Raw genomic sequence first — 26,081 nt, 5'->3', positions numbered from 1 at the left:
CAGCAAAAGGGTACTGTATGACACATTTATACATTTATGAGTATTGGATGTCGAACGAATTTCAGGCAGCTGCATGTACATAAAGTAAACCCTCCTGATGCATTGATATAGTTTCAAGATACAGTATTAGCATGCTGCTCTGTGTAAGCCCTCTGTGACAGGCACTATCCCAGCACTGCCATTTATGCACAGTCAATGCAATAAGTAAGCTTGGTACTCACAGTCAGCGGCCATTCTTCTCACTGAAGGGCTAAAAGGTTACCTGAGTCAGCTGGCTTAATATTGTTTAGCTAGGATGGGAATATGCTTTAGTTGCAACAAGGGGTTAATGCTGCACCTGTCCCAGTCTGAGCTAAATCAGCAGTCACAACAGAGCACAAATAACAGAGCAATACAGCTATGACCAAAAGGGCATCACCCTATGCAATTAACTCATTTTGCTTCATAAAGTCGAATGAAACCTGCTGAATAATGTTACATTAACATACTGAATTACATACCGCTTTGTAGTTTTCCACATAATGAAAAACAGACTAAAAATGAAAAATATGACATTTTGAAATCTAACATAAAATACTGTACTACTATTACGGCTTCCGTTATGGCTTAATTCTAGGTGATGCTAAACTTTGGGTGTACATTAACTGTGATGACAACAAATGTTGCATTCTTTTTACATCGTTAAGTCATTCTTAACAAAGATTATCCAAAATATGGTATCCCAGTTGTTACTTTCTATTGAATAAAAAAATTGCCAATGTGTACAATGCATTTGCTAGTAAATGCTGTATGATGTCAGACCCAATCAACAAGGACATTTCTTTGTAACAATGTAACCTTTTTTTTTTAACACAAATAGTATATGTTAGTAATTACTGGAAAAGCAAGATGATGCAATATTCACAGCCATCTCTGCTGTTCACATAAAATAATGGAAGTGAAACAGCCATAATCTACGACTTTATAATGTCTCAGTACTTTAAATGCATTGTATGGTCAAGGCTGCTTCCGTCTCATCCAAAAATACAACAATCCAAATTCTGGATCCTTCTCCAAATTATAATTGGCTACCTTTCATGGTAAAAATGAAAATGAATTAATACAGAACATATTCTCAATTTTTCAAAGATCATGTTTAGAATCCAGGTGAAAACAAAGAAATCCAAGATGATATTGATTAAACTGAAAGGCATAGGGGCTGTTTCCTCAGGAGGCAGACTGTTGGTTATGACATCACAAAACCAGTGGTAATTAATCTACATTGCAGGTGTTAACATGATTCCTCACATTGAATGTGTAATCACACATGTTTCTATGAACATGGGTGTTTACCTGTCTTCCTACAGTTACATACAGGCTTACAGTATTATTAATTCAACTACTGAAGGCTATGCAGGTGTATGTCCTGAAAATAATGCACTGTCCATTAAAAATATTGACACACAGCTTTACATAGACATGACAACACCCCAAAGAAAAACTAGTATTATCCGTGCAAAAGACAACCATCTGCAAACAAATCCCTCCCATAAAATGAATACACAGTGAGAGATAATATGATGACATGCGTAGCTACAGTACTTTTTAATATTATCATCCTTGGGGAGGAAAATAAAATATCTAATAAATAAGTAACTGTAGTAATATTTATTTATTTTTTATTTTTTTAACGGTTGTGTTTCATGTTAAGTTTTCTGTCCAGACAGTATTCCCTAAACAGCAGTTTACAGTTAACTTACAGTGTCATTACATTACATTACGCACTAACCTGTTTTTCAAGGGCTGGCTTTTCAGCTCGTAATACGTTTTAGGTTCTTCATGGAATTCCTCGCCGACTTCAAAATCGGGTACTATCCCCGATTCAGATTGCATTCTTTCCGCTGTCAGTGTCAAATTATACAAATACAAACAATAAAACAAAATGTAACAACGTTCCTACTGTCAAACACCCAGTACCAGCCGCAGTGGCTCCGAAACTCCTGTCCTCCTCCCATCTACGCGTAGATGGCGCTAGAGTTTGTAGGAGTTGTAGTTTTCCCAAACATTTCAAGAAAGGCTTTCAAAGGGAATGAGATGGATTTAAAAACTACAAATCCCAGATTGCTCCGGGGCATTGCCATTCGCCAGCGTGTGTCAGGCTTGGTGTTTTGATACAATGTTAATGTTAGCAGCTTTTCATTGGCTGCAGTCACCAATGGAATGTCACCCTTTTCATTCCTTGGCACCACGGTTAGTTTTGGCAGAAGTGTTCGGTAAATGGAAACTGCTGTGTAATTGTTTATAGTAGTCAAGAGGTTTATAGGGGGCACAACCTAAGAACACTGATTGTACTTTATATTAAATGAGAAAACACTCCAGATCTGGTAAATTGGCAAGTAATGCTTTAAGACAAAACGTGTAAATGTATAAACTGTTAAGATAAACTGTAATATAGTAAGCAATCTAGAATAGAAAACTGATTATTACAAAAACTGTTCAATGTGCATTACTGCACTAGCCATGCGCAGTATCTCTTCCACAGTATGATCATTGTGGTGCCGTTATGACTATTCACCATTATCTTGTATTACAATTTAAACATCAGAATTTGGTACAGTACATGCACGTACGCCAGTGGGATATGGGCTAAGATTAGAAATGGCAATCACAATTTAGCATGTGCACTGTATAAAATAGTGCTGTTTGTACAGTTCTGGTATCAATACCACATCTCCATAATTTTTTTGGTTTCAATTATGTGGCACATCAAGAGAGCGGTAGACTCCAACTCAAACAATGAAGAGGGAATCGTTACGAAATTCAGTGACTATCACTGGTTTTAAGATTGACAAGATTGCTGGTTTCCAATTGCTTAAACAACACTATAAAATTACACTTTGGTATCCTGTAAAAAAAAAAAAAAAAAAACGGTGTACAGCTGTTGCCAAAAGTTTTGCATCACCCTATAGAATGAACACATTTTGCTTCATAAAGTCGAATGAAACCAGCTGAATACTGTTACGTTAATATTGAATTACAATGTGTTGTTTCTGTATACTTATAGTTATAATAATGTCTCAATCTTAAAATTAAAAGTGATGCAAAACTTTTAGCCAACTTTGTTGATCAACTGAGCTGACAAAAGTTGCTGGACTTTTCAGCAGGAATTGGGAAGGAAACTGTATGATTGTAAAAATCTTAGTTCTTTAAGGATATTTTTGTTACAGCACCTTCCATCATAGTGAACTACATTGATGTGTTCCTGACTTTTTTTCTAACCAAAGATCAAGGCCTGTTAACACAAATCCATGGTTGATCAAGACTGCTAGAATCTAATTTCATAGCAAGTATGATGCCCAGAAGACTGACTTACGTCAGTTGTAAAAATTGTAAAGATACATGTAACGACCCACATGAAAAAGGCATTCAGCGTGTAATGTACAAAGCACTTTCCAGAGTAAGACATGTCAATGGACAATGTGTGGAACTGTGAAATGTGAAGCAGGAAATGCCATGTCTTGGGGCTTCATGTCAGAAGGGAAAGTTGGAATGCAGAACATATTTGTTATTTTTTGGATTTTTTTTTTTTTCCAATATAAACTTAAAGCTTTTGTTGTGATCAAAGTTCAGACCCCCAAAAAATAAAATACATAAATAAATTGAATTAAACCATTAACCTCCATTCAGTTGACAGTATGTTAAATCTTCTGACCCAACATCCCATTGACAGGGTTGCCCCTGAGAAGGCAGGCATATTGCAAAAATATTGCGTATTAATCTTCTTGTTGTGATTCATGTTGTATCATTTTAAGTTTCAGTCATCACATCAGCAGTTTGAAGCACCCTTGTGCCTCAATATAGCTCTCAATATCATGTCTAACCCCTAAGTACACCTGGTACACCAAAGTGTAACCAATAACCATTCCCTCGTGCAACATTCTGCCTTTTGTGGGTATAGAAACACTGCTCAGAACAATTGTGGTATTTTTTTTTACATCCACTAGGGGCAGAATTGTGCAAGGAGTTAAGTTAATTGTTAGACTCTGGTATACACCAGATGTACTTGGAGGTTAAACAAAATGATTCTTAGTTACATTGAGGTCACAGGTGCTTGAAACGTCTGAGTTGTAAAAAGACACCAGAGTGATGACTGAAACACAAAATGATAGATACTCAGATGTCACCGGTAATATTAGACTACAGGTGTATAGTAACGTCATGTATGTAGAGTCTTTTTACAATACATAGGATAGCCAATATATGTGTCATTTTCTTTCTTAGCTCTTTACACCTAGATCCAGGTTTACTAGTTTTCAGCAGTTACAAGTTACTTGAAAACTAAACCTAAAGGTGTTGTGCCTTATACAGTGTTAAAAAGAAAAGTTTTATATCTACGTTTCTCACAAAAGGCAGCTGTAAAATGGTACAATGATTTGGAACAGAAACCGTGGAACACTGCCGCTTTTACAAGCTTGTAAAATCAATATTTACTCAGAAGTTTAAATAAACTGTACTCACTGTAAGTAGGCAGTTCACAGAATATATATAATGTTTAGTAAATTGCAAAACAGGTCTTTCTTGTCAAATGAGCTGACTTTTGGATTGTAACATTCCCTTTTGTTCCCAGCAGGTGGCACTCTAGTCCAGGAAAATAGTAATTGGACTGCCCAACCATTTCTGTTATCCTTGAAATAATTTGCAATGTCATTGACCCAAATTGTTTTTGTTTTTATAAATTAGAAACCAATCCAAAAAAAAAGAAAGAAATTGTCATCCAATATATCACTATTAATCAAATTACTTGAACCGCAATACGAAGGGTGAAAATACAGAATACGATGGGACAGAAATAGATGTTGGTGATGAACAGCATGAGTTTGCATTGAATCTGCATACAGTACAGAAAACAGACGTTAAAGAAAGTTTTCCTTACTCTGAGTTGGTTTGTTTTATTTCTCCCAAGCACTTATACTGGTATCAAATTGAATTGTGCACTTTAAAAAGCTACGTGTTCTAAGATAGTGTATATTTCTCCATTTACTAATGTTTTAATCCATTTCTCTGGATTTAAAAAAAAAAAAAAAAAAAAAAAAAACCTTAGTTGTTGCTCTGCACCAAAATAGTTACAATGGCATCTGAGAGTGTGACTTTACCAGTTACTGTAACTAGATGCAAACGGGAGTCTATGTTTATGTACAGGTGTAGAAGCAGCGGTGGTGCAAGTGTCATCACACTATCCCATCTATGTGGCACAGCTCTTCTCTGGCATGCCCAGCCTCAGCAGAGCGACATGAGTTCAGCCAACATACCCATACAAACCAGGCCATACCTGCAACACTACTGCACAAAGTGCTAATTCGTGTTGTCATGCAGGGACATCCCCTCTGTGAAACTGGAGATATATATAAATGATCTTAAAAGGGATATAACCAATTCAGATATGCCTTTAATGAACAGGGGTTGCAATTGAAAACAGAGACCTGAATCAAGGTTGGAACCTCACTATGTCCCAATACTGAAAGACATTGGTTAGGAGATTTGATTTAAATATTTCCAGTCGTGTTAGTAATGTGATCCCCAGTCACTATTTTAAGCTCAGCAAAGAGAGCAAGAATAGATGACACATTTAGAAGTCAGGGGATGGGTGTCTAGAACACAGTACGATTAATGCTGGAGGTTCATGGAGTACTATAGTTATTCCAAGAATGAGGATGTCAGAACAGTAACCGACTAGCCCTTGCAAGCTGTTGTTTCAACAGTACCAGTCACAACAAGTTTTACACCCAAATCAGTTCAAATGTAAGCAATAATGTTTATTTGCTTGTTAATCAAGTAAAGCCACCTGGTCTTGTTTTACATAACGGTGTCGCTGCCTCAACAGCTCAAAGCCTGAAGGCCATGGATAACACTTATGTCAACCCCATTCAATATGGAAACACATTGTAGAGACATCATTCAAAACAAAGTAGATACATTGAGGAAACAAAGATACATTGAGGAAGCACATTTATTTTGTTTTTATTTAACTATTATAACTAGTGTTAGCTAATTACCACAGTATACAGTGTTCTCCCGGAAATGTATTGATTGATTGCTGGTTCTAATCTGTGTGCGACATCATTCAAACAGCTAAGGATCTATGTGGCATGTATATATGACCAACAGCTGCATTCATGAACACCTAATTTCAGTTGCAGTTTGTAATGTATTTACTGATGGATCAGCATAGTTGTTTGTGTATGGTAAAACCCATTACACAATTGTAGTCACATTTTAATTGTTTATCAAAAGACATTAATAAATGATGTGTGGCAACTGAATGAAATGACGCAGATAAGGCCAAACATATGACATCTGGTTCTGCCTGTAGATTACACAGGATATTTAACAGTAGATATACTGAGGTTCAGCATCTCATTTTCAGATTTGTTAGTGAAGACGGGTTTGGAAATGACCCAGGGTTGGGTGGGGGGTGCTTTAATTCATATGGAAAAATTTTATCCAGGAGGCTTTAGAATGATCCTTGACTCCTCCACATCTTTACATCTGCAACATGAAACTAGTCTATAAAACACAATCTTATCTTGTTCCAGTATCAGCCTGGGGCTGCCGTTGCTTCCATCTGTAGTATACAATCCTGTCTGCAACTGGACATTGCACATTTGTGTATAATGTAATTAAAGCTACGGTTACAAACATTTTACCTAAAGTTATAATGTTCATATTTTCAAGCATGTGAAAAATTTAAATTAGCAAAATTAGAATTATATATTCCAAAGCAAAGGACTTCAGCGGAAATAAAAACGGAGATATTTTGATTGTAACCAGGATTCCGTTGTTATATACTAAATTAATCAAATACAATGGAATTTATTACAAAATGGCTAGAATGGCCCTATCTGTCTAACACCCAGGAATATTAATTAAATGAATGCTCTCAGAAGATGAAGCCACTGATCTTCGTGACAAAATCCCATTTTATAGAGACGAGTTCATTAAGAGGTGTTGGATGTTTGCAGGTGTGACAGAAATCTCCATAATGAAATTGTGGAACACAGACACGCTCTGATTTTTGTAAACTAGAGCATTGGAGATTGCTGGCGCCCTGCAGTGAGGAGCCAGGAACCCCTGGGGAAGACAGGAGGGGAGTGCACAGTTTATCAACTAGATATATTACAGTACCATTTCACTAGAACCTCCTGAGGTGCAGAAGAATGATAGGATTTGGTGCTCTGCATATCTACCAAGAAAATATATTTCCATATAAACAGCTGCCACTCAGTTCAACACTTGAAACCTGAAATCCTGGATTACAGTATGATGTATTCAAAATGACTGCATTACATTTTCAAACCCTGATTAATGAAACCCAAAATGTACTGTGTTTGTATTTTTGTGTGGGTATGGGCCAGAATAATGAATAATTGAGAGGATAGTGATGCTTGATACAGATACTAAATAAGTTACAAGCACATAATGTATACAAAACATAGCAACTATCCTCTCTCTTAAACAACTGACTATAGGACAGATTGACCTTTCAGTTGAACTTTAATTGAAAATATTACCTCCGTCTTTCTGGGTGATTTATTTTAAACAGCGTTCTATGTTGGTACCAGTTACCACCGCAAAGTAACTGTCAAACAAAATACAAACTAATATCTCACAATCAGTTTCTGGTGTTTTTCACTGACATTTTAATACTATAAATATTCAATGACAATGGACGCTATGCAAATTCTCAGGTATGTTCATGGCTAATGTGTAATTTAATATAAATAATCTAAGCCAAAACCATAGAAACCATTCTACCACTACATTCATATTTGACTTTCCAGTATCAGCATGATTGCTACTGGTACAGGCCTAAGATTTATAAGAAAGGAAAAAGATATTACTGTAATACATATTCGATACTGGTGTCCTGAAATAATTATTTGATGTCAGAAAAGTGTATTTTTGTAAATCAAAGGCAAAAATGTTCTTTGTTGTTTCCTGAAAAGATAGCAGTATACGTGTTTTGGTGATTCAGAAGCCAGATTACATGAATCTGAAATAATAATGTGTTGTTTGGGAAATAATGACGTGCCTCTCTTTTAAGAAGGTCATTCATAAAAAAAAAATGTATTTCTTTTCTAATATGCAAAGCTGATTTATGAGAAAATTCTATCTACCTTCTTGATTGAAGCGTACATTCAAAATGTACTGCTGTCCATCAAAGGCAAGAAAAATCATATTGTATTTTAAATGGGATTTAAAATGCAATTGCTGAGCTCAAGTACAAGTACTGGTAGTACATTTGGGGTTCTCTTCAAAGCCGATGAAAGCAAGGTATTCTCATATTGATTCCTGGCTTTCATCAAGTGTAAGTATTAGGGTAATACTACTACCTATGCTGTACTTATGGAAGCATTTCACTGAGCTCTTAAGAGCGATCAATCTACACATACATTGCTCAAAAAACAGTCTATGTAAGTACAGCTCAATGTCTGTACAGAAACTATAAAGAATTACATTTTACCAATTGTTTCAGCCCTTAAAGCTCAATCATTTTGAACTGTATAGGTGTTTTCCTTCACATGTCTATAGAGGTTGAAAATCTTAAAATAGGCCCATTAATTTACAAAGGCTCATAATCCAATTTGTGTTGGTTTAAATCCTACCGAGCTAAACCCAGGCCAAGACCACACTGTATTATGCATTGAGTATTTTTAGGCACCTACTATCACTTATAACATTCAACTTTTAAGAATAAAAACAAGTGGGTTTATTGGAAACAAATAGAACGTAGGTGATAGGAAAACAAATACAGTAGTATTGTATGTAACTAATTGTGGAATTCTAAGAAATGAATTTAGTGACAGGAATCAGTACATCTTGAGCGGTATTTTGTAATATTATGGAAAATATTAATGCATATAAATGTACATTCATTTATGTGTTTTCATAAGCATTGATAGGTAGGTTAATTAATAGATTAGCTTGATAAACTAGGGAGGAGCCCCTCCACATGCTGCCCGAACAGCACTCAATGGTTACAATAAACCGCTGCATCCTGGTACCTTTGCTGTAGGTCACATGATCTGATTGCAGCTCCATTAGAATGAATTTGAACTACAACACAGGATGTGATTAGGTACCAGGAAGCTGTTTTCATCTATAGCATTGTCTTTAAAAAATCTGCAGATCCCAAAGCATAAACTAACAAGCAAAAAATACAAAAGGTATTTAACGAAGAAAGGTGAGGTTAAATTGCTTGGACTAATAGGATGAAAATGGATTTTAAGCCCTTGGTTAGCACTACTTTAAGCATTACAGTGTTCACTTACAGTGTACCTTTAACATAATTCAAGCTGTCAAGAACGAGACTGCTTTTACAGCTCTGTGGGTCGATGGGCTCCTTAGTGTTATGGGAAGATTGTTTGTGTTCCATTGCATTTCAATGTTGCAAAAGCTGCCAATAATCTTATAGTTTATAGCTTGAAACACAGCTGCATTCAGAGGGACAACACATTGTCATACAGAACTATAACCAGCGCTTCCACATAAATCATTCCTCTGAAAGAAACCATTTATTGTGGCAATTAAAAATATCTTCTACTGTGAGGGGATGGAAAAAAACATCTTAGTTACTTAATGCTTTATTCAAATTTATTGATTCCCCATAAAATCACCATTGTTTTATGGAAGTCTTGTCTGCAATTATTTAAAGTCCATTTTTATCCATTCCTGGCTTAACTGAAGCAAGCAGTGGTGTTTTTAGTGCGGGACCACAATACCCCAATGTAGGTTTTTAAATCCCAAATTTATTAAAACCTTTTTAAACGCGGTTACTGTACTACTGTTTAGAACTTTCTCTATCATCTTAGAAAATAATATATTTGCATACCCGTCATTTATATTGGGTTTCTATGGAGTGATACATTTTTACTAGCATGGGCAATGGAAAAGGATTATGTTTTAGTGAGCTCTAAATGCACTTCAATTATTAACTATGTAATACATTTTATAGGCTCTATAAATCTGTGCCATATTAGTTTCTTACTGGTTTTTTTCAAGTCACAAACTATTATTATTTCTTTAGTTCATAGATTTTTTCAACTGGTCTATTTAAAATAGCATGGTACAGACATACCCCCAAAGAATATAGGATAAATGCCTTTTATGTATTTTATGATCAGTTTATGAGTGAACCAATTCTCTATATTCCACGGGGCAACATTTGTTATTATATTGCTAGCTCTTGCCCCAAGGGTTGCATGCCAGTGGCAGTAATAAATCATGCTACGGATCTTTATCAGTTAACCTCAGTGTCCATACACCATGTTTTATAATTCAGCGAAGCACTTTGTTTAGGAGATTGTGAATTTATTGATACACTCTATAATGATTATAAAAAAGAAAGAAGGATACAAAGCCATTCTGCTTCAAAATATCTTTTATACGTTGTTTCGGTTTTTAACCGTTTAACAGAACGTTTTTGTCTGAATTGGCATCTTTTGAGTTTAAAATTTCAGCTGCAACTTTGATTTAAAACACATTTTCTTTTAGTAGCCAATATGAAAGAGGCTACAAAATAAATAACACAGATATCATATTTTATGTAATTAATTTAACACTGAACTATCAGTGCTTGAAATTGCCAAAAATTACCAGAATAATCTACGCTTACTTCAAAATGTGTGGATGTACCGTATCTATTACAATTATCTCAACAGAATTAATTAGTTCTCTGGAGTATTCCTTTCCTGAATAAGTGAGTACTGTTTTTATGTATTTATGTATTTATTTTTGTAATCAGGACAGCTCTTGCTTCTCAAGGTGTCCTTGATACCTCGCCTCCTTTCTTATTTTTGTATTTGTTTTGTTGTTGTTGCCGTGCAATTGTGTGCTGTTTTTGTTTACAGAAATATATCAAACACAGTAAAGGCATTACCCAGTACAAGTACTCATGTCGTTAAGAAAAACCCATAACAAATTGCAAATAACCAAAAATAACATCAATGGATTCCTTGTTTTAATTATATATTTTTTTTGTTTATATTGCCTGTCTGCAATTAACACCTAATTTAGTCTAGGAATAAATCTCAGAATCAGAATATACTCCATGCTGATACATACGCCTCTTTCTCAAATACAAGCTACTAAATGCATTTTCAATCTCTTAACCTCTTAATACATAAGCCTTTTTTGTGACCTTCAAATGAGCCATTCAGTATGTTACTGGTTTTGGTTATTGATCTAAACTTGTATTTCTTATAATTCTGGTTGCAAGTCATATTGCAGATCCCCACGTTCTGGATGGATCTATGTCACAAATAACTAGGATCCCATCTGTTAAAGCTCTCAGTATGCTTTTAGATGTAGGGACCTAACCAGAGGCAAATACTGTCTGTTTTTCCCATTGGGAACTGCATAGTGACACAGCCTGTTGGGACTGGATTTATGTCAACTTTAGTCCACAGGCTTTAAATCAGAATATATTTTTTTCAAATCTAGACAACTTGTGAATGCACTTAAACAACCTGCAAGCCCTACACGACACCTATAGCATATTTTATTTTAAAACGTTATACTGTTTAAACCCATTTAAACACAACATACCATTAAAAAAACCCCACAAACAAACAACTGGCTAAAAATACAGAAGACAATTGTGAGATCAAAATAGTTTTATATTGGGTTTTCGTTAACCTCAGGCAAAATAGTACACAGGCCCTGATTACACTGTCTGCTATGGAATAGCCTAATGAGATATTCTTTCTTAGACGGTGACAGAAATACAGGGGTGGGGGTCTGAGGGGGGTTGCTGTTGGGAACAGCGATTCCCTTGGGCAAGATATTTAAGGCTTTGAAGTAGTCTTTGGCACCAGTGGTCCGCTAACAGCTTGTTAAGCTCTAACAAGGGCCTTGTTTCTTTTAGACCTTTTGAGGGGTTTAAACACATGTTTTTCTTTCAAATTCTATTCTTATATCCTAGAACCTGTGCAGTATCCTATTGAACTGCTTTAGCCACAAACCTTATTCCATTGTTAAGTTCTTCGGCAACAGTGAGACCCACCCTTCCTTTCCCCTGACAGTTTCCAGAAATTGATTTATTAGAGCTGCCATGTTTGAAGAGGCAATGTATACTGGAACAGTGAACCATACCTTTAAGACCATGATGCTGGGGGAGATTGTGGCTTTACAGTAATTTAAACATAAAGGTGCAGGGATATTAAAACCCAAAGAGGTTTAACAAACATTGTGTTTTGTGTACACATCAAATACACACTGAGGAACATGATGCCATGTTAAAGTATTATCATTTTTGTAAAAAGCTATTATTTTCAAGACAGAAAAATGCAAAATATTTAATGTGGACCTATTTGTGGTTCAATATCTAAACGTTCAATAAATGTATTTATTTATTTTATGTAGAAATGTATTTAATTATTGATGTTATTTGAAAGGAAAGGGGAAACCTGACTTCCATTACAGCCATATTTATATTTTACAAATGGTAGCACATAACTCATGAATAAATATCATACATACAAATAGTGGTCCATTACCATTACCAATGTATGCCAGAAGACTTTCTAATACATTCATTCTTGGGTCAAGTGTAGCATGTGGTATCCTGTGCAGTGTAATAGAGATCATGCACAGCTGCAGCATTTCCCTGCCTGCTGTGTGCAGGTTATTTCAGGAGTTGTACTGGTGGGAGTAGACCAGTGTTTTATCAGTGGTGTTTGAGAGAGGATATATATATATATTTTTTATCATTATTTTTTTCATTTTTCATTAGTACTGTAAAACGATAAACACTGTATAGAGGAAATTACATTCTAGATACTACATACTTCTTATTAAGATAATTTTCCTATTTAATATACTGTATATATATATATATATATATATATATATATATATATATATATATATATATATATATATATATATATATATATATATTGCTTCTAATTTTCCATAATAACATAATAACCACAGGTTTAGTTTCATTCAGTAATATTGATCTTCAGCAACTAGGTGTTAGTAATTGCCATTTTGATTAATTTTGTTAACAATCTTTAAACGTATTTTATACGAAAGATGGTTTAGCTTTGATAGACTCATACTGGGTCTCCATAATCAGATGCAAACTATGCCTATACAATTATTTTCCCCTCTGACCCTTATAATAAATGCCAGTCCTATATTTAGCATTTGTTAATGGAACATTCATCAATTTACACGAATAATCGTTTACTGGAACTGTCAATTTAATGTGTGGAAATACACGTCTTTTCAGTGTCATATTAATGGAGCCATTGTGAGTAGTATATTACTGTCAGTGTGTTTCTTAAACCAAGTCTTTAGCATCTCTGTTGTAGATTATGCCAATTAGTGCAGCACGAGGCAGTAGTGGACTCCCTGTTTCCTTTTTCCTTTTATACTTCACATAGGCTCATGTACTGAATGTTCAAAGGTTTAGTGGGAGCGGTTTACCACCGCCAGGCACCACGTCGTTACGTTCCATCTACCACTGTTCAAGCAAGGCAGTGCTTTGGCACGGGCGAAGGGGGCAGTACAGTAGTAATGTCACATTGGCAGCGGCAGCTGCAGAGGGAAATTAAAGGGCTTAGTAGTAGCTGCAAGGGAAGAACAGAGGCGAAGGCGTGGTGTGATGTATGGAAGTGTGAACGGCCAGGATATGCGGAGGCAGCTTCCTGACAATAGCAGACAAACATACTGGTCTGTGTTGTAGCCTCCTATTCTGTGGAGGCTCGGCTGGGGGGGGGAAGGCGAGAAGGATTTAATAGGCTTTACGGAAGACCTGCTGGAGATCCAATAAGGCAGACGGGAGCTGAAACGAAAGAAACAGACAATAGAAAACAAAGGTGAGCTGCTGTTTTATAATATTGTGCTCTTGGTGGTGGTAAAATGCACAATGTTCAAACACATTTAGTGTCCTCATGGATTTAGTTCAAAGAAGCTTCGTAATTTGTTATGTGCTGTAACGATAACTTAAGAGCCGATTCTTGTATTTTGCTATTGCTATAGTGTAACCTGAAATCGTTAGATTTCATTACTCACAATGTTAGATATTGAAATACAGTATTAAGTCGATCCATTGCATGCAGTTATCGTGTTGCACATGCAGAAAGAAAAATATTTGACATTAAACGAGGCGAAGTCTGACCCACGCTAATATCTGAACAGTTATAATACCTATTATTTATCTCGGGACTTTGCAAAAACATACTGTATGTATGAATGTATTGGATCGAAGTAAGGTGTCGTATTCTGGGTGGAGCATTGTATAAGCATTCCTGTAAGAAAAGGCATTGCTTGTGCAGCATGCACTACAATGTGCCAGACCTTCTGCCAAAGATGTCAAGTTAAGTAAGGCTTAGTATGAATGACACAGTAACATAGTTACCTCGCATGCACTGCAGTGCCATGTGTCATGGCTTTGATTTGCCACACACTTCCCACTTTGCATTATATATATATATATATATATATATATATATATATATATATAGTAAAACATAAAGTACATTTTCTTCTTCTTCTTCTTCTTCTTCTTCTTCTTCTTCTTCTTCTTCTCCTAGCATGTACCTTGAACAAGAGTTCCTGGCAACTGCATTGCTCTCCAGGTCTACACCTGTGTCTTTATTAATAAAAGACAAGGGAGTTAAGTCTCATTAATAGTCTATTGCTGTACAGTTTGGGCAGAGATGTGAATCCCCTGGACACTGAACTGTCATTACTTATTAAAAAAACTGCTCTAGTGCATAAATGAAGGCTTTTCAGCTGATTGACCTATTATTGTAGGTATAGATTGAGCGTGGTATGGTAAAGTAAAATACATCAGATCATGTTTTCAAATGTCCTTTTAATTGGTTCAGCAGGTTTTAAGCGTGAAATTAATGTGGATGTATTGAAAATAATATTGGAAAAAATAAGACAACATTAAATAAGTAGTTACATTATGGACAATAAAGAACAGGAGAAGTGTATCTTAAGCGAAAGAAAGGTTCAACTTCAGTACTTTCATAGACACACCTATTGTGTTTTTGCTGCTGGGTCATTCCATTAAATTGGTGCATTTGTCATACTGATAAGTCATCAATATCAGACTAATGGCAAGCCTATGATTTTTATAGTAATGGTTCTATCCTAATACGCAGACATTTGATCATTAAAAAGTCACGGGCTTGTATTTTGATATTGATGACTTATCCAATGTAATAAGTGTTACATTTGTATTCAACGGTGTGCTGTGTATGGCCCTGTATAATATTAGAGCTTTCACTACCAAAGGCCTCAGGATATATTTACTGTTTTGCGTCTGTACGCTTGTCAAAGATATTGATTTAAGCTTTGTTGTACTTTGTAGTATTGTATATTACAAACTTGGTTGTGAAGTTGATAACATCCAAAAAAGCTACAATATAAACCTGAATCCAATGAATATTTATAGTATTTAACAGTAGTTACAGTATTGAATCCATAACCTTTTCCAACTGTGGATACAGTTATATATTAACCTGTATTTGTATTCAGAAAGCAGAACTAAATCACCCACAGAAAGGCAAGATATATGAACAACAACAAAAAAAGCTATTATGTAATTAAAGCAACCTAAAAGATGCATACCAATTGAGAATTTAAACAAACTAGTGAGTTCTTTAAAAATGCAAGCAATGCAAATGCACTATAATAAAATGGCAACAGTGCTTGAAAACAATAATAGTACTGGTCACACTGTCTTTGATCATGGCTTTGAGTTGGCTGCTACGTGACAACAATGGAACAGCTATTTGTTTACCAGTGCTGCTGCAAACTCAGGGCATGTTTACACTTGTTCAATGCCCTTTAATCGCAGGTGGCAGGCATATTCATTTGTGAATGGTTTAGAGAAAGAAAACAGCGACAAACAATCAGCACTGGATATTAAATCTTACGTCAAACACTTAACTTCCTGCTTCCTGTGAAAAACAAACAACTGTCTGAAGTGTCTCTGCCAAATGACCGCAAAACTTCTATTGGGATAAAACAGAGAGAGAAAAAAATAAGCCTGGTGTTGTTTATATTTCCGCCATTTAGAAACACGATCGGGCATTGCACTCTAAATGACTGATCTGGAATTATACATAACAAAAATTAGTTGTATAAGAAAAAAATACTGGGAGTCACAGTTATAAATGTCCATTTGTTGAATTTGGTTCATTTGGCCATAGTAAATCCATAGTAAATTATAGATGAGGCTGGAAAATAGTATATATTATACTATCCATCTAAATCAAATGGTTAACATGCTATTAAATATTCAACTAGAGCCACAAATTCTTCCAGGAAAGAACCTTTTTTTTTTAGGACAGACCTTATTGGGCTTGACAAATGCTTCAAATCACACGGCCAGTGGCTTCACTTTTGTTTTTCAAACCTATAAATAAAGTGTATTATAAATAATCAACAACCCCCCAGGACTTCAAAATGGAACATGCAATAGTACAGAGAGTTCTAGCCCTGAATGACTGCTCTAAAAGAGGCCACACAACTTACACTAGAACAAAAGGGACAACAGAAATCCATGAATTGTGTTGTGTTCAGTCTCGGATGTTCAGTTGCTTTTGAATGGGGTCAGCTATTCCAGTTCATTAAAGCTCTTAACTGTCACAGAAGATTCCATCGCTGTTATGCAGCCAGCGTAAATACAAGTCTGTTGCCAATCAAGGTACATTTATGGCTTTATCAGTGCAATATACCATTCTAAACCGAGTCATCGCGAACAGTAACCTGTTGAAGAGAAAGAGCAACAATGCTGGTTAAATATATATTTTTCTTTTCTTCAAATCAGTTCATGGTGCTTGTTTATGTGGTATTTTATTCATAATGCTAAGTACATTTTGTAAAAGGTCAGTCAAAATGAGTCACCTTTTTTGTTTATTATCAATTTCACACACTTTTTTAACAATGCTAGAAACTGATTATTTTGAACACAATCACAACACTCACTTTTGTTTGCTGGAGACCATTGAGACGAGACCCCCAGTGTGCGTTTTTTGTTAGGCTTAGGGTTATGGCTGGGGTTTGATTGTATTATTAATCATTTTAGTAACGTCAATTGGCAATGTCTGCTGTTGAGTTAATATTAGTATAGACACACTACAGTACTCTTGTTTTTCTGAGATAACATGTGGGTCATCATGAATTTGCATTTGCTGGCTTGCATGTTTATCAAAGTGATCAGAAAACATAACTGTTTCTTTGTTATAATAGCATATAATGTCATTTATTAAAAGTGACCGAGTGCCTGGATAGTCAGGTAGGTGTTGTATCATTTTTAGCAATTTTGTCTGACAGCTATCCAAGTGGTGAATATCAATAATTTAAGTTTTTAAAGATGATACCAACTGCATTCATTGGAACAGTGTAATGAACAAAAGAAACATTTCATCATAGGTAGCAAGCTCTGCCTGGACCATGATTTATTTATTTTAAAATTTGGAATTCACAATTATTTTACTTCTGATTTGCTCCCAGTTTTGGAGTGCCCAATTATTCAACCCGGCTCACCGCTGCAACCCCCGCACTAACTCGGGGGAGACGAAGACGAGCACTCGCATCCTGTCTCAACTCCCCTGCGATCATAAATGGGATTTTGTTCAGAATTGGGGAGGAGTCTTTGACAGGAACACATCCAGTAATTCATTTAGCTTATCAGACAACCACTTTTTTAAGGCAATCTAATACTTACAGGTAATGATTCAAGTGAAACCATTTTCTATTTCTACAGCACATGCAGTGGAAAGATCTGTAAAATAAATAGGGCCTCTTCTGCTTCAGTATTATCTCAAGGAAAGTAATGGCTTTGACCTGTTTTGACCCTTCACAAGTAGAATGGTCTAATGCTGCCATTTACGGTAAGCATGTAATGGTTCACACATTACCAAGCTTTATTCCTGATCAGTTTTAATTTACCTCCCAAAAGAAAGTAAACAGTGTATATAAGAATAAAAAATAAAGTAAAAAATACCTTCCATGCATGAGCATCCCAAAGAAATGTATTGTACGTTTTGTTAGGATTTAGGGCATAATAACTGGAAGGTCTTCTTCCACCCACCCCCAAGATTTACCCTCTTGGGACAGCAAGTAGAGCAGCATCTCAAGGGCTGGCAGCATGCCTGGGGTGTATACTAACACCAAGTCACAAAGATAGCTGGGGTCAAATACCTTCAGGGTTAAAGCAGTATTTTAAAACTCATTCCGACATTGTAGAGCTGTGAGGGAAATACCATTGATTCACTCGTCAACCAATACATTTATTTAACTTTACCTAGAAGTCCTTTAGTGATGCAGGATGCAGTAATGCTCTTTATTCAGATTTAGTGGGGTTATTTTTTTCAGTCAGTCTTCGAGGTAATTCAATTGCTTATGCAAGTGATTAGAATTACAGTATAGCACGTTTGTTCATTTCAGCACTTGAAATACAGTATAATTAAGCATTTGGTATCAGCTGGTGTGTTTATTTATAGAAGGTGACTGACTGCAACATCCTACAGGAGCAGAAATGTAAGATAATAGGCGGCAATGACACTTACTTCCTGACATTTGGTGTTCCAAAGTTACCATAATATAGTGTATTTCTTCGGTTAATCTGTGTGAAAAATTAGTACTTCGTTGTATAGCACTAAAGTATTTTTTTTATATGCGACAGTAGTCCCACGAGAAAAGATCTCTGCTGGAACACAGTAAAATCTGTGTGGCTTTAAAGAAAATAGATGAAAAGGATTAGTTATATTCATTTGCTTTCCATATCTCTTTCTTATGGTACAAGTAACAGTAAAAATGGCCAGGTAAAGTTACATTTCCTTTTTGCTACAAAATGATCTTGCATAGCAAGAGACTACCGGATAAAACTAAGGGTCTGAAAACATGGTTAACTTCCCTTGTGGGTTGTTTTTGTACATTCTTAAGGGAAATGAGTTGAAGGTGGGGGGTGGGGGGTGGGTCACAATTCCTGTTTGTAACAAAGATACTTGAGTATTCTCTTCAGAACCGATAGCGTGTGGAAAGTGCAGTGTGTGCATTGGAATAGCAGATATGCAGTGCCTCCATCCACTCTCCTAAAGAAGAGGTGTGTCACATGGTTGTTGGAGGTAATGCTCATACCCTAGTGGTTGCACTCGTAAAGAGCTTGTGGATCAGATCTAGTGCTTTTTAGGCACTCGCGTATCTGAAAGCAGAGGATGAGTGATAAGAGAAAGGAACAGACTGCAATAGGCAACCAATATGGAACATCCCACACACAATACAGACCACATGATGTTAAGTGAAGTGTGCATTTGATACATGCCCACTCAGTGAATGACTGAGCCCTTATCAAAGTTAACCATGACATATTTGCACAGTATTTTTAACCATATCAACATTTACCATACCTTACATTATTTATATATATTTTACAGTGCTTTACCAAGCATATATCATTTACCTTACTTGCCTGTGTTTTACTGTATGCTTTCACAATGTTTTTACTAGATTTGACTTCATACCACAGAAAACTTGTATAAGGGAAGACCCAAACAATTGCCTTCTTAGTCCTTACTTTGACCTGTCCCTCAATAAGGACAAAACCACAGTAGGCTGTTTAATTTAAAAAAAGAAATTGACCCTATCGGAATGGATTTGGAATGACTGTATTTTCAAAATTAGTTTTCCAGTTGATTGTTTTTTCTCCCCATTTGATTAGCAGTGTTATTTTTATGCTTGTTATTGAAATATTAATGCCGCCAGGCTCCTTTTAGCTCAGACTGAGATGATTGTTCAGACTGTGGAGTAGCATTTGCCAACAATAGGTGTACAATCTCTCTTCAGCAGGATATTGTTACATCATATTGACCTCTTTTGTTGAATCTGAAACTGGATTCCATCACTGCCGTATTTGTTTTTTTCTTACCGTAACAATGGACTCAGTTTTCCTTTTTTCTTTATCGGTTTCATTTTAAGGAGTATATTTGGTTACGCAAAATCCAAAAGGCAATATTTACAGATAATTGTGCTTTCCTATTGCAACCTATTCACATGTATTATCAGTACAAAATACAATTTCATCAGTTAAAGCTGTAGGAATAAAAAAGTGTTTCTTTTTGAGACTACAAAGGCTGGGTGTTGGTGGTGGTGGAGGGGGGTCACATAACTGATTGGTTTGTTAACAGATGGCGTCCGTGTAACGTATGTTGTAATATATAAAAGCTTCCTATCTTTAATGCAAGGCAGTTCCATTCATAATGGACAATACAGGAGATCTAAGAGAATTTCAAAGTGCTGATAGCAGCCAAGATTGCAGAAATTACTGACGTTTCACAAGGAACACTATCAAAAGTGTTTACTGTACGTGGCCTTCCAGAACAATTTAAACACCTATAGCAGCCCATAATGGCCCTAGATTCTGCATGATAACCCTCCCATGATAACATACTGTATTATTGGAACACTGCCTGTTTCTGGACAGTATTAAGTATAAGCCACAAGGTTTATTGCTGAAGATACATTTAACAACTTACAGAATGTATGGATAATCATACAGCTTGTCAAAGATGTAGGCAGTTGCTTTTTGAAACAAGAATCTAGCGGATTAAGGGTGGAATTAAAATATAAAGATTTATTACGAGCAAATTAATTCTTCAACTACTTTACATTTTTTAAAGGATACAAATTGTTAAAATATCAGCCACAGACCACAGCTGATATGTTTATTAAACCTGTGACTTAAAGTTTAATTAATCAGAAAATGTGAGAGCTTTTCACCAAACTAGGCAGTTCCTGTAATTAAAGCTGTTAATAGAGGTATGAAATTCATTGTAAACTGATGACAGTATTTTATTTAGTTTGAATTCATCAGAAAATTATATTTTCATACCATAATTTTATAAATCCATCCAAAGACTGGAGCAAGACATCCGATCAGTAGACTGGAGACAATGCCCAAACATTGTGGGTAGCTGGTACACTGTAGACATTTTGCTGGTTGGCTATAATTCTGCAGGTAGCAGCATGTTCATGTTAGAGGGACAGTGGCTCTTCCAGCAGGATTCTGTATGACAGATTTCAGTGCATCCTGTAGAGCTAGGGGCGATCTGTATCTTCACTTTGACTGATGCCTGGATGCCAGCCTTTGTTGACAGGAGCCCCCCTAGACTGCAGGCAGCTCACAAAGACAAAGTCTACAGTCACCATTAACAATAGAGTACAGAGTGACGACAGTCATTCAGGGGAGTAAAATCACCTGCCCCAGGGGCGCTCACATGGGGGAAATGTGCTGCTTAGTTGCAAGGAGGAAAATGCATTTCTTATACTGTGGTAAAGAAATCTAAATCTAACACACGACACTGTTTATTTGTAATGAATGTTTATATTAAAATTGAATACCGGGCAACTAAACAAGCATGTGCAGTGAAGCACATAACAACAGTGTTTTTGTAATATTTACTACAAATGTAGTTTTGCTGAAATACTGTATCACATATCTGCATGTAAAATGAAAACAAGCATTTATGATCCTGTTCGGCCTTTAAATAAATATATTTATGTCCATCATTCTCATTAGCTATAGTGAAGATGATCTTGCATCAAACCCCTCTGAAAAGGATTTGGGAACAGGTGTCCTTTGTGGAATTTAGCACACTAATTTAGCACATTAGTGCTAATATTCCTTACCCTGTAATGAATAGTGGAATCAATGGTGTTACAATAGCAGGAAGAGTGAAGGCGTGGGCTTCTTGGGAGAAAAACAATAACAAACTTGACACAGGTAGATGAAAATGTCCCATCACAGCCCCTTCGCAGGACTTGCAATTTACCAATTATTTTCTTAAAATGAATGAATGATTGATTCTACACCACGGACTGCCAGGAAGTGTTCACTGTTTTGTTTATCACCTGGGGTGTACACATTTGCACACTGTATGTACGTTTTAGTGATGATTTTACAATTGTTGTGGTACAATCAAGTTCCACTTGGATTGTTTCTTCAAGAGGAAGACGACCGCCTCCCCCCCACCACCAGATATTCGGGTGCTTCTATTGGCTAGGAGCTCCATTGACCCAGGAAGTATCGTTCTTCCTGTTGTTTTAATTCTGTAAATAGATTAAGAGAAACATCTTTCCACAGACTGAAACAGTCAGGTCTTGTTTTTGTTGTTGTCACTGGAAAAGTGTTTTTCTTACTGGCAGGGACACAACAGTCAAGTCAAGTCAAGGAAGCACCCATGATTCTCTGACGCATGTTAGTATTTTACAAAGCACATGATGTTTTACATCATCAAAACTGAAACTAACATTCATCAAAAGGATTTATCAATTAGAAAATTAAGAGCATATGTTAAAATAAGATTCAAAGTGATTGCAAATTAGACAATTAGTTCCTGCATTGTATGCAGCTCATGAATTTGCTCTCGGCCATGTAATTGTGTGCTGTGCATCTCTGTACAGTATAGATGTTGATCTCCACTAAGCTTACTTTTAATTCTAGTGAAGCACACCTTTTTAATGATGGCTATGGTTTGCTGCAGGATATTGGATTGTTTCCCAGGTTCATTTCTGGATAAAATCAAGCCCAGTGAAAGACGTGATGAACAGGTTTTAAACATTTAGAATGATGAGGGTGTAAAGCCACAAGTCAACAAAAGTGACTGGCAGGAGACTAAACATTTATTTTTGTCAGAAAGTAATTATCTTCCTGAAACTGAGCCATGAGAAAACTTGAGAGGAATGACAGGATCATCATATATTTGGAATGTTTCACAGCCATTTAGCCTCCTTTAGTGTACTACGCATTTACTGTGCTTTACCATGAAATTAACCTTGTTGTTTTCAGTGTTTTTGTTGTTGATGATGCTACCAGAGAGTACATTTATTATGTAGGACGACATCTGAACCTTTTATATGTGTTCACATTGTGTTACTTAAAAATTCATGGTATGATTTTGTTATAATCAGTTGATAATCGTATGTATGTGGTTGCAAATTATTAAAACTGAATTATAACATTTGATATAAAGTGATATCAACTAATATATCAAAGTGAGTTTTTTGATTGGAACGCCAGCCATATCTCCTGTATGAACCACTCCTCTAACTGAAATGTAATTCAGATATGTATTCCTTTGCAGAAATCCTTGCAGGTACTGTATTACTTAATCCACTATAATCCACATTAGGCGAATGATATACTGTATGCTTTAAAAACACACATGTAGTAGCTATGTAATAATTCCATCTGTACACAATTATACTGTGCATTACATAACATTTTGCCAGCCATTTTAAAACTAATGGCGTGTTTCACCATAGGGCTGTTCATGCAGCACAGAGAGTGAAACCTCCATTTCTGGACCCTCAGGTGGAGCAGAATAATGAAAACTTAATTTGATAATTTAAGATATTCTTGGCCATCTCTGGAGAACAACAAATGGTTTTCAGGAAGGCAAATTAAATTAATAGGCTTGAAATTTGCAGGAAAGCTGAAAAAAAGGAAAAAAAAACAAAACAAACCACATCAAATGTAAATCCTTTTATAAACCTCAAATTCCCAGGATGCCTAAATTGATGGGAGAATATTTTGTCCATGGGACATGATTTGTATTGTGTTTTCAAGTCACAGTGTGTGGTAGTTGCACACACCCAATATGTTACAGTCCAACAGCTGTTCAGAGGGTAGAGAATGGTGCCATATGTACCAGAGTTTTTAATGCCAGTCAAAACAGACATTTCCAAGGGTCGGCAGTGGCACTTTGTTTTGCAAAACTAATCCCCTCCTCTACCCTGCCCAAGTAAAAGCGTGCCTGGCATACCACAAAGTAGGTTTGGAGAAGTCACAGATTCAATGTACTATGCATGTATTTATGAAGTTAATTTATCTAGGTTGAGGAATGAAAATGGGATCACTGCAGTTTCAAGTTATAATTAATTTTTAAGTTTTATCATCTTGCCTTTAGTTTAATATTAAAGACTGTTACATATTCATGCAGTGGCTGAAGGAAATAATAAACGGGGACAAGGGTCCAGATAACTGTATATGACCCATGAATGCTAAAATAGCAAATAAGGCTCACATTAGAAAGCATTCTTAATGCAGTCACAGCTCTGAAGAGAAATAGATTTAAATCCCCAGCATGAACCCCACATTGCCGTTAATGCACACTTACATTGCACAGCTGTCAACAGGCAGAATCAGGCCTGCTTCTATAAGCAGCTGCTTCACTTGCATGTCTGGACCTGATGTAGTTTAATAGTTCTTTATGTGAAGTAAACGAAAATGATGTTAATGTAACTGTCATCTTGCATCAGACTTGTTGGGCAGACAGATGATTGTGACAGCTTACTGGAAAAAGACACTGACTGTTTCACTTCTGAAGTAGAGGTTTACCTTGTTATGCAACATGTTATAGGTCTGTTTGACCTAAGTGTTTCACACAGCATCTGATTAAACAATTTCACGTTTGGACGTTTTTTTTTTATGTAGTTTGACAGTCAATATAAAATTTCAGCAGCAAATGATAATAGCCAACTAAACTATGGCAAAGCCTTGTTTGTGCTTATCATGTGTACAATTTGTGCTTTTACTTTTTTCACAGTTCCGATCAATGTTATGTTATAATGTAATTCCTTGAAATTCACCATATTTTTGCTCTTTTTAATAGAAAGCCTGTCTTGAAGCATTTTGTCGGTTAGTGGTTTCAGCAGAGACCAGACAGATATTTAATAAAGAACTGTGAATTATTTACCACAGAAAGTATTTGCAGCTCCAGTGATAATGTCACTACAGCTGTTTCCATAGAATATATAATGCTGTGCTATGTGTACCATGTGCCAATTTAACAGATGTTTAATTCAGCATACACAGTAAATTAAGCTTGTACACAAGTTACTGTAGTTCAGTTACTATACTTGTTTTATGTCTAACATAGAGTTTGTAGGTTGTGTACAGTAGGTTCAGGTACTTTATTTGGTTAAGTCTGTACTTTTTCTATTTCCTAAGCCCATAAAACCACTATAACTAGTCCTGTGCAGCTGTATGCTGTCATGTAGTGAGGCTAATATTGCCCTCTAGTGGAACCAGCATTTAAGAAATGTGAATTTGCTCTTCTGTGAAAAATGTTATTGATTGGTGGAAAGCTTTTCAGACTTTATACTGTCTGATGATGTCAGGAAATGTACATGCTGCTGTGTTATAGATTAAATATTGGGCCAGACAACATCGATCAGAATGATTTAAATACCTTGGAATGTGTTATAAATTGAGCAACGGTATTCTTTCTGGTGAATAAACTGTTAAAATTGATGTGTATTCTAAAACTAGTGTGCTTGTTACAATGAACAATGTTACAATGAGTCCCCTTGCTGACAGCACAGAAATACAGTATGCTTCATCGCAAAGGTTATCTGGGTTACGGAATGATTTTCAATTTGCCAAGAATGTAATTGATAAGGAAAGGATGAGAACACTCTGTTATAAAATGCTAATCTAAAATTCTAAAGCTAAAATTCCAGTTTGTACCTCTTAAATGTTGAAGAAGCAAACCTTGTTCTGGGAGTACACAGAATCGAGTTACAGTGCACTAAATAAATAAGGACATCACATTTCCTGTAGCAGGCATGATAATGCCATTAAGGGGGTTGATTTTGGTGCAGATTGCTTTATCACTGTTTTCATGAGCCTTCTACAATGTATTTTAAAAGGTTTATTGAAATATGGATTGTCCATTTACAAGAAATATGTTGTATATTTAATATACAATAGTTTTGCACTATAACAGTAGTGTCCCTGTTGATCAAAGATAGCACGAGTGAAGATCTTCTTTTATTTTGTATTTGTCTAATGTGATTAAAGTTCTCAGTAGTGGAATAGCCAGAAGGTTCTGAAGAAATGAGCGATGACAATCAGTGAAAGAACCATTATATATAATTAAATGTACTGTAAGATGCTATGGCTGTTGAACCTGTTTATTTTAGCAGCTGACAGAAGCAGGATGGCAAAGAAGATTAACTGGTTGCCTATTCAACAACCACAAATACTGTCCAGTGTCAGAGAACAGGAAAAGCAA

General features: G+C 35.9%; 2 protein-coding genes across 14 annotated transcripts in view; one reads left to right on the top strand and one right to left on the bottom strand.

Moving 5' to 3' along the window:
* LOC117412385 (microphthalmia-associated transcription factor) overlaps positions 1-1,976 on the bottom strand; it is a 43,621-nt gene extending 41,645 nt beyond the window's left edge. For 12 of the 13 annotated variants that reach the window (XM_034020737.3, XM_034020739.3, XM_034020746.3 and 9 more), the window contains exon 1: positions 1,769-1,976. In XM_034020737.3, the coding sequence (XP_033876628.2) occupies positions 1,769-1,872 (104 nt within the window). In that variant the 5' untranslated portion in view covers positions 1,873-1,976. The remainder of the gene's footprint in view (positions 1-1,768) is intronic. The other variant, XM_034020742.3, reaches the window with a different exon arrangement.
* Positions 1,977-13,514: 11,538 nt separating this feature from the next.
* Positions 13,515-26,081, top strand: part of LOC117412532 (FERM domain-containing protein 4B-like) — a 56,796-nt gene continuing 44,229 nt past the window's right edge. The window contains exon 1 of the mRNA XM_034020988.3: positions 13,515-13,862. The gene's annotated coding sequence lies outside the window, so the exon portion shown is untranslated. The remainder of the gene's footprint in view (positions 13,863-26,081) is intronic.

The sequence above is a fragment of the Acipenser ruthenus genome, chromosome 16, assembly GCF_902713425.1.
Source record: "Acipenser ruthenus chromosome 16, fAciRut3.2 maternal haplotype, whole genome shotgun sequence".
Classification (NCBI taxonomy): domain Eukaryota; kingdom Metazoa; phylum Chordata; class Actinopteri; order Acipenseriformes; family Acipenseridae; genus Acipenser; species Acipenser ruthenus.
Note: the sequence above shows the minus strand (reverse complement) of the source record. Positions and strands in the feature narration are given on the sequence as shown.